This window comes from Apium graveolens, chromosome 11, assembly GCF_009905375.1.
Source record: "Apium graveolens cultivar Ventura chromosome 11, ASM990537v1, whole genome shotgun sequence".
In the NCBI taxonomy this organism is placed as follows: domain Eukaryota; kingdom Viridiplantae; phylum Streptophyta; class Magnoliopsida; order Apiales; family Apiaceae; genus Apium; species Apium graveolens.
Genome location: NC_133657.1, coordinates 30163760 through 30174015, shown reverse-complemented (window position 1 = coordinate 30174015; position 10256 = coordinate 30163760). Strand labels below are relative to the sequence as shown.

Genomic DNA, 10256 nt, shown 5'->3' with positions numbered 1-10256 from the left:
CTAAGGGTGAAAATCAATGTCAGGAATCTCCATATAACAATGAAATGTGTTTCCCTGTATATGAGCCAGCTAATTTCAGTAATAACGAATTACATAATTATAATTATCCACACCAAAAATGACACATGTCATAAATTATGAAGCATCGAAACTTGTTAAAATCAATTTCTTTAATCTAATAGGTAAGAACTACAGAAACTAGAAACTACAAGCACCTTCAGTTTGGATGAAAACACGGAAAAGAGGATCCTTGAGAGTTTTAGGGGTAAAAAAACAACAAGAACGGGAGTTGCAAAATATAATTTATATACCATTAGAAACTGCTTTATATTTCTACCACAAGCAATATCCTGAAGAAAAGCCAATCCACGATTCAACTCAGCACTAATCAAGATGGCAACATGGACAAACAGATCATCAGGGAGGACCAGACGAGGAACTTTGGATGGTGATCTGTTACCACCACGATATAAAAATGGATTAAGAGAATTATTGCTTTTGCCCATCACTGAGTTCAATTTAACCCCAAAAAATTTATACATGAAAATTTTGGGTTTCCCTCTACAGTTGAAATATAAATTACCAGATAACTAATACTTCATAAGTACCTGTTCAATATGCCTGATGCATTTGATAAAACCAACTGACCAATCATACCAATAACCAAAGCAAAGCAGGAAAGTTGAAGAAAATGGTAATTAAGCCATTCAAAAAGCACCCAAACTGCTGTGTATCCACTTGCTGAGATCTTTTTGTTCCTCCACAGCAGCACATCGGTAGCTAACATATCATTAAAAAAAAGTGTAGCATCTATTTTTTAAAGCAACTCTTAACTATTTGTGTAAAGAAACAGCTGAACTTCCACGACTTGAAAATTATAACTACACATCGAACAAAATATAGAACTTACATTTGCCCCTTCCCAATATATGGTGGACAGGCGTCTGGCGACCAAAAAGTTTATTGAACTTAGAAGTAACTAAATTTGGTGTCTCCTTACGCAAAGATGACCCGGATTTGTGCCTAGAAATACCATCAGAAAGTGTTTCCATAAAATTATGCAAAAGGTTCTCGGGTGTAATATCCTCCGGCATAGTACCTAAGCTTCATAGTAAGAGTGAAACCACTAAGAATAAAATTTAAGCTTGTCAGAGTTCATGTATAGACAATTTTCTATTAATAAGCAGCCCGTCATCTAAGTGTGAGGAAATGAGTTTTAGGGAAGGAAAGTATCATATTTGCATACCAACGGAACACATTATCGCCAAACATTTAGTTCAAGATGCATACTAACCCAAGCAATATGAATATACTACTAGGGGCATGGAACTACGTGTATGATGTACGCAAACCTTACCCCTACTCCAACAAAGAGAAAGGTCGGGCAACCCACATAGGAGGATACATAATGAGCATAATATCTAGAACCAATTAATCAACCAAACGTACCCAATAATACTGCATAAAACAGAGTTTGAGAAGTTTATAATGTATGCATCTTACCTTCAGTTGTTCAAAACAAAAAATGAATGATGATATTTTTATAAAATACTCTCGATTTATGTGTGCACGAAGATATGTATTACAGGTAAAAAGTGATATAATGATACGTAAAAATTTAATTTAAAAAATTTGGTCATATAACGTATAAGACAATATATTGACCTATGATTTTTAATCATGGGATACATAATCAACACAATGTATAAAATTTATTTAATCTAAATTAAGAAAATGTATGGCACATACTCCAAATCAAAGTTTACACAACTAACAAAGTGGAAGAGATGCATGCAACAAGAACATGACTAGAAAGACAAAATGTAACTGAGAATCTTATTTCTTAGAAAGAAATTAGGAGCAGTATTATTGAAAAATGAAAAGTACATCTAGCAACCAAAAATGAATATACTCAATAATTTTTGATTGAGGGGGTGTAGTAAAGGGTGATTAAATTTCTACAATATGAAACAAATGGAAGAGAGACTGTAGTAAAGGTGAATACCCAAGCAGATGGATTAAATTTGTTGTTGAAGAAAATAAAGTCGAAGGGAACGAACCGTCCTTTGTATAAGTGCTGCCTTGCTTACTAATACATGCGGATGCGGCGAGAGTCTGATTTTTAAATATCCACTACGTACACGGCCTTTGCATAGCAGTTAGGCTCTCACGTGCTCCTTGGTTCCGTTGTAATTATATTTTCAAATCTCTTGAAGGTAAATGTCAAATGTAGGTGTTGGTTATTGGCCCAACCAGACCCATTGAACGAAGGCCCAATAAGCAGGTAAGGTACTGGGCCGAAGGACCCCCAGGCCCGAGAAACGAATGCCCACGGAAGTCCAGGCCGAGGCCCACTACTTGCACACCGTTGGACAGAACAAGGGACATAACGCCCTCATTTCACTCCCTCCTTAATGATTGATAACGGCTGACATTCAAAGCAGAATTGGGTATAAAAACCCTTGTGAAGTAAGACAAAAGATAGACACATTCTCGTAAACACTCTGCTTTTCTTGTATTATTACCCTACTTTTACAGCCAAATTCTGATTCTCACACCGGAGGTAAATCGGGGGTACAAACCCTCGCATTCTCTTCACTTTCAGGTACGGCCGAAGCCACCTCGAAGGCAGCCGAAGCCTGTGCAAGTTACCGAAAGGATCTGGGCGTAACATTTGGCGCCGTCTGTGGGAAATACGAGAGTTACAAGTTGAGAACAAGACTATGACAGAAACAATTCATGAATATTCACCGCCGCCTGGTTTTACCGACAAAGGACAACCGTCCTCCCTAATCGAAGAGGACGGGGTTATCACACTAACCCCTGAAGAAGAGGCCTTACTCCTAAAGATCCGGGCGGAAAAGGCCGCGGAGAAGGGTAAGACCAAAGTTGATCAGATTGACAAAGAAGCGGAAGCGCGAGCTAAGAAAAGAGAAGTTGATGCGCTCCGACTGAAAGCCCTGCAATTACAGAGGGAGGAAATTGAACTACAAGAACGAACCTTGAGAGAGGCGATGCGGGCCGACGAGACCGGCAGAGCACATAAAGATAGAAGGGAACGTAGGGCATATGACGAAGAAGATGAGTCTGAATCTAATTCGCATCCCCGAAGGAAGAGGACTAGGCAACCTTACTCTTCTGATTCAGATGAGGAGCCCGATGGATCCCGCCTTAGGCTCAATCGCTTAGAGAAGACCCTGTTCGGTGATAGGAGGCCCGCTCGAGAACCTGTTGTAACACAAGAGATTGAGCTATACCGACCCCCTCCGGGCGAAGAGAGACAATTCCCCAAGATGAGCGAGTTCAACGGGAAGGGAGATCCCGAGGACCACTGTGAAAAGTATGAACTCCTGATGGTTGGGATGGGCCACAATGATATCATGTTGTGCAAAATGTTCAAGACTTATCTCAAAGGGTCTGCTTCGATGTGGTACAAATCCCTGAAACCTCGGTCCATCGGGTCTTACGAGCAGTTGAAGAGGAAGTTCTTAAAGTACTACTCGCACCTATGCCGAAAGGCGAAGGATACCGAAGCCTTGGTCCACTGTCGACAGAGGGCGAATGAAGAGCTGGGAGATTATCTCGCTCTGTTCAAGGAAGAAGCGGGGATGGTCACTAACCTGGACAAAATCAAAGCAATGGGCTTCCTAACGGCGGGGCTAGACCCTATAAAGGTAAAAAGCTTCGCTCATCTCTTTACAATTTCCCCCCAAAATCCCTGAATGATATATATGTAAGAGGCGAGAACATTCGCCGAAAGATGGAAAGTATTGGAGGATATAAAGATTCAAGAAGGGACGACCGATCAAAGCGAGTCGACATATATGAGGGCTCAAGATCAGGATCTGACCGGAGGGATAGCAGGAAAGAAGGAAGGAAAGAAACAGATCGTGGGGCCGAACGGCGTCGAGATAGAGATTCGGCCGTGTTCACTCCTTTGAGAATGAGCCGATATCCAAGATTCTCCATGAGATAAAGGGCAAACCAGGGTTTGTTCGCCCCGCCAAGATGAAGGTCCCGAAACACAAGAAAAACCCTGATAAGTACTACGACTATCACAGGGACAAGGGGCATAACACCGATGAATGCTATCACCTCAAAAAGCTCATTGAGCGCATGATCAAAGACGACGAGCTTAATCAGTCCGTCCAAGATCTGAGAGATAGGTTGGGGCCGAAGGAGAACCAAGAGGAGGAAGTAAAGGCCGATGAGCCAGAGCGAAGGGACAGGATAAGGGGCGAAGTAAAAACTATATCTAGGGAAAGCATCCTGGATAAGGATAGCAAGACAACAAAGAAGAAGTATGCCCGACAGGTGTACAATCTGTATCAATTCGGACAGGCAAAGCCCCACATGCCCATGACCTTCAGCACTGAAGATTACGAGGATGTCATTCGCCCGCACGAGGACCCTTTAATCATCAATCCCATCATCGGGCATAACAAGATATGGAAAGTGATGGTGGATACAGGCAGCTCGGCCAATATACTGTTCCATAAAACCTACTGCAAGATGAACTTGGCGGGAGAGCAACTAGAGCCCTATAACGAGGCTCCCCTTTATGCTATCGGAGGACATCCTATTCAGTTCGAAGGAACGATTACTCTTCCAGTCCTCCTGGGCAAGTTGCCGTATATCGTCGAAAAGCTGGTGAAGTTCTATGTGGTTCAGATTGAAAGCCCGTATAATGCAATATTTGGCAGGCCCTTCTTATCAACCTTTGAAGCAGTGGAATCTATACCCCACCTCTAACTCAAGTTCCCCACTGAAAAAGGGGTAGGAGAAATGAGGGGCGATCAGAAAACTGCCCGAATCATAATGCTCGAAGACCTTGAGAAGGATCAGGAATATGAAGGACCGGATGGAACCGGGAAGAGGAAGCGGGCAGAATTCGAAACCAGCGGAAGCCGGGAAACATTGAACATCGAGCTGGAAAAATTTGGGGCCGATCTCTCGAGCCCAATTGCCGAACCCGCAGCAGAGACCGAAGAAGTGGAATTGTACGCGGGCTATTCGGGAAAGATGGTTCGGATTGGAAAAAATATGGGGGCGGATATGAAGGCAAAGGTAATAGCTGTCATCCGGCAATACCATGATGTGTTCGCCTGGGGGCCGGAAGATATGCCCGGATTGGATCCCAAGACGACAACGCACTGCTTGAATGTGCAGCCCGAGGCCAAGCCGGTAAAGCAGAAGAAGAGGACATTTGCAGTCGAACGACAGAAGGTAATAGAAGCCGAAGTGGAAAAATTGTTAGAAGCCAAATTTATCGAAGAAATCGAGTATCCCGACTGGCTAGCCAATGTGGTGGTTGTGAAGAAGTCGAATGGGAAATGGAGGATGTGCGTGGATTACACGGATCTCAATAAGGCATGTCCGAAGGATCACTACCCCTTGCCTAACATCGACCAACTGATAGACGCAACGGCATGATATGAGGTACTTAGTTTTTTGGACGCTTTTTCTGGTTATCATCAAATTGCTATGAATGATAGGGATGTGCCCAAGACAACGTTCATAACTCCGAAGGGGACTTATGCTTATATTAAAATGCCCTTCGGACTGAAGAACGCTGGAGCCACATTCCAGCGAATGGTGACCAAGGTCTTTAAAGAGCAGATCGGGAGGAACATGGAAGCATACGTGGATGATATGATAGTAATATCACTATTCCGAGATCATGCCGAAGACTTAAAGGAATGCTTTAAAACGCTCCGAAAGAACAACATGAGGATCAATCCGAACAAATGTACCTTTGGAGTCTCTAGTGGAAAGTTTCTCGGGTACATGGTCAGCGCCCGGGGAATAGAGGCTAACCCAGAGAAGATCGAAGCAGTTATCAATATGGAACCTCCCAAATGCATCAGAGATATACAGAAATTGACAGGCCGGCTCGCCGCTCTTCGGCGTTTCATTTCCCGGTCAGCCGAGAAAGCACTTCCCTTCTTCGACGTGCTCAAAGGGTCAAAGAATTTTGAGTGGGGGCCCGAATGCCAAAAGGCGTTCGAAGAAGTAAAAGAATATTTGACAAAGGCACCACTCTTGATGAGGCCCGATCCGAAGGAAACTCTTCAGCTTTATCTAACTGTGTCCGACATAACTCTGGGGGCCGTCCTTGTGAAAAACTATGAAGGTAATCAACATCCTGTGTTCTACGTGTCCCGTGTCCTCAAGGACGCAGAGACAAGGTACCCCAATGCCGAAAAATTCGCATATGGTCGGTTATGTTCTCCCGAAAATTGTGACATTATTTCCAAGGACGAACGGTCCAAGTTGTCACCAGCCAACCTCTGAAGAAGATTTTGACTAAGCCTGAAGCCTCTGGGAGAGTCGTAGCATGGTCCATCAAACTTAGGGAATTTGATCTCGAATACGTTCCCCGAACGGCAATTAAGGCCCAGGCTTTGGCCGACTACATGGTTGAATGCACATTCTCGGGCCCGAAAGATCTTTCACCTGATGAACAACTAATCCGGATCCCAGGAAAGTGGAAGCCTTTTGTAGATGGGTCGGTAGCCGGAAAAAAGTGTGGGGCTGGCTTGATCCTCTCCAGCCCCGAGGGATTTGAGATATGCCAAGCCATAAGGTTCGACTTCCCTTTGACAAATAATGAGGCCGAATATGAGGCCCTCCTCACAGGGATGAAGCTGGCCCGAAGCCTTGAGGTAAAACACCTAAGGGCCTTCAGCGACTCCATGTTGGTCGTGAAACACTTCACAGGGGAATATGAGCAAAGAGATCCCCGAACGAAAGCCTATGCTGCCAAGGTATGTGATGCTTCTTTATCATTTGAAACTTTTGAACTAAGTTAAATTGGCAGAGAGAATAATTCTAGGGCAGATGCCCTTTCCAGGCTAGCTTCGGCCGAGACACAGAACTTAACTGGTTCTATTTACCTCACCGAAGCCAAGACGCCTTCGATCGAAAAGAAAGAATGCCTTGAAATCCACCAGGGGAGCGAATGGATGACCCCCCTCAGGAACTTTCTGGAGAAAGGCATTCTATCACCTGACCGAAAGGAGGCGTTGAAAATTAAATACAGAGCATCGAACTACACAGTAATCAATGGGCGGATGTATCGTCGATCAGTCAGTCAACCCCTTCTATGCTGTTTGAACAACGAAGAACAACAATAGGCTCTGAAGGCAGTGCACGAAGGAATTTGCGGCGAGCACCTGGCTGGTCGGTCGCTCGCCTTTAAAATTCTCCGACAGGGATTCTTCTGGCCCACTCTGAGGGCCGACGCCAGCGACTATGCAAAAAGGTGTGTACAGTGCCAACTGTTCGCCGCCATCCCGAAACAGCCCCCGGAAGAAATGACCTCTGTACTAAGCCCTATTCCATTCGCCGTATGGGCCGTGGACATAGTTGGCATACTGCCCACTAGCACGAAGCAAGCGAAGTACTGTATAATCGCCATCGACTACATGACCAAATGGGTTGAAAGCCCGTCCTCTATCATCCATAACCGAAGAAGCCGCGAAAAAGTTCTTCCTGGAACAGGTCATTCTCCGATTTGGCATTCCAAAAACATGCATCTCAGATAATGGAACTCAGTGTATTGGAAACAAATTACGCAAGTTTCTGCACCATTTCGGAATTGAACAGAAATTTAGCTCAGTCGCCCACCCGCAAGGAAATGGGGCAATCGAGGCGGCCAACAAAGTGATATTCCGAGGAATAAAAAAGAGGTTGGGTGAGGCCAAAGAAAGATGGGCGGAAGAACTCCCTTGGATCTTATGGGCCTACCGAACCACCCCTAGGACATCAACGAGAGAAACTCCTTTCAGAATGGCCTATGGAACCGAGGCCCTGGTTCCTGTCGAAGTGGGCTTGGAATCGTACCGAACCGAAATCTACAATGTGGAAACTAATAACTTCGGGTTGAAGGCAAATGTAGACTTATTGGAGGAAGAAAGAGAAGCTGCACATCAAAGAAACATGAGGTATTTACTAGAAGCGGCACAATACTATGACTCAAATATGAAGAAAAGGTCCTTCGGAGTCGGAGACCTAGTCCTAAGGGAGTTGGCCGCATGTATGCCGACCAAACAAGGAAAGCTTCAGCCCAACTGGGAAGGGCCTTATAAGGTGATCGAGATCATTCGCCCGGGCACGTACAAGCTTGAAACATTGTCCGGCGAGGCAATCAAAAACACTTGGCATGCCAGTCGCCTTCGAAAATTTTATCAGTAAGAAATTTCCTTAAAAGTTTGTATTTGAATTCTATTCGAAAAATGTAAACAATTCGACTAAATAAAGAAGCATATTATGTCACATTTCTTTATTTGCACATACCGCGGCCAGCCAAGTATTATCTGAGGGCGATCCCGAAGAAGATAAACCATTCGGCCGCCGCCCTTATCCAATTTGATAATTAAACATGTGACAAAAGGGGCAATTTCCCGAAACTAGAGCATCCTTCACACCAATATTTCAATTTGCAATTGGTAAGCACGAATTAAGGGCCTTAAGGGGAAATCCTGGAATAACGCCCTATTATTCGTCTTCCCTTAATCATTTGATATTAAAAAGGCCTAAGGAACCCCTGTCCCGGGGCGATCAAAAGAAGAACATGGTCCTTCGGCCTCAATCAGGTATTCAAACTTGAAACCAAAACCAGGTCTAGGGGCAATCCTGAAGACCTCCTCTAGGACGAACGAACCATGACCTGCTGATCTAGGGGCAATCACCGAAAGATCAGCACCCCAGTTCCTTCGCCTACATCCAGTAAAAAGGATTAACAGCCCGAAGTCAACTTCGGCCTTTAACCCTGGGGGCCGTAGGGGGTAATAAGGCAGCAATTCGATAAGATCGTTAAGGCGAATAAATAAGCCGAAGATACGATTCATTTTATTAAAATTGAAATTGTTAAGGCAGATAAAGTCGAAGATACAATTCACTTCATTAAAATTATTAAGGAAGATAAAGCCGAAAATACAATATGTTATGATCATTAAGGTGAATGAATTGTTAAGGTGAATGAAGCCGAAGATACAATTCATTTTATTAAAATTGTTAAGGCATATAAAGCCGAAGATACAATTCGATAAGATCGTTAAGGCGAATAAATAAGCCGAAGATACGATTCATTTTATTCAAAATTATTAAAATTATTAAGGCGAATGAAGCCAAAAATACAATTCATTTCATTAAAATCGTTAAGGCATCAATAATGCCGAAGAGGCGATTCGTTTTAATTGTTAAGGCGAAGGAAGCCAAAGATACAACTATTAAATGCAGTAAGACAATGCAGACGAAAGACGAAAGATGCATTAAAATATAAAAACCCGAAGGCTAGTTAAATTACAAAAGCTCGAAGGCAGGAGTACCAATTACAAAAAGAGTACCGATTACAAAAAATAAAAATACAAGAAGATGAACGAAGAATACCGCAGCAAGAGTTGGTTACGACTATGGAAACACCAACGGCAAACTTCACAACAAGTTCATCTTCCGTCATGTCAAGCACCTCAGTGCTAAAGGCTTAGGGTTGAGGGTCTTCATCCGAGAGCTCTTCGTCTTCGCCGGAGGAGACAGGAGGGACTTCGACTGCGGGCCGGCCGATAGGATCCTCCAGGCTGTCGTCCAGCAACTGCTTATAATCCCAGTTTAGGCCATGGGCCTTCTCCAGGACATAGTCAGTGCCGAACTGAAAGCAGCGCTCCTCCGTCAGGTCCAGCTGCTTATGCTTCTTCCGAAGCTCCTTTCGGGACCTCTTCAGCTGAGATCTGTCCTCCTTCAGCGCGGTGGCCTCAACCTCGTTCTGGGCTTTCACTCTTACGAGTTCCTCCTCGGCCGCCATGGCCCTCCTCTCCAACTCCTTCACCTCGGCCATCCGAGTCTCCATGTCCTTAACTTTATCCTCCACAGCTGCGGCCCAAAGAGCAGCCTGCAAAAGAACAAGACAAAAAATATTACTAAAAGGTGCCGAAGGAAAAAAGATGGACAAAAAATAAAAAGGGGAGATTAAAAAACATACCAGGGACAGGAAGGACAGAAGCTCCGTGCAGGCCTCGGTAGCAGAGGCCGAAGCAAAGTTCAGAAGATCGACCGGAAGCTAGAGGCCATGGCATAGGTCTGAAGCCACCTCCTTTGTGGATTGCCGGGCTGGATACATAATATGGTCGGACGTGAACACGCCCCACCCTGGGAGATAAGAGCGCACAATCCCCTCCTTGCTCCGGGTCCTCTTGGAAGGGTTTCCCTCTCCCATGTACTCCAGGTCGCCCCCCTCCTCGGCCTCAGAAGCCGCA

The 10256-nt window shown here is 44.5% G+C and overlaps 2 protein-coding genes across 2 annotated transcripts; one reads left to right on the top strand and one right to left on the bottom strand.

Annotated features, from left to right (window-relative positions):
• On the bottom strand, positions 1-1094 carry LOC141695433 (reticulon-like protein B8). Its single transcript, XM_074499678.1, has 4 exons — positions 911-1094; positions 609-780; positions 312-453; positions 1-54 (listed from the first exon to the last, which is right to left on the bottom strand). The coding sequence occupies exons 1-4, from the start codon at positions 1092-1094 to the stop codon at positions 1-3; spliced, it is 552 nt and encodes a 183-aa protein (XP_074355779.1).
• A 2914-nt stretch (positions 1095-4008) lies between these two features.
• On the top strand, positions 4009-4752 carry LOC141695432 (uncharacterized). Its single transcript, XM_074499677.1, has one exon. It carries the CDS (start codon positions 4009-4011, stop codon positions 4750-4752), a length of 744 nt encoding a protein of 247 aa, XP_074355778.1.
• The last annotated feature ends 5504 nt before the right edge of the window (positions 4753-10256 follow it).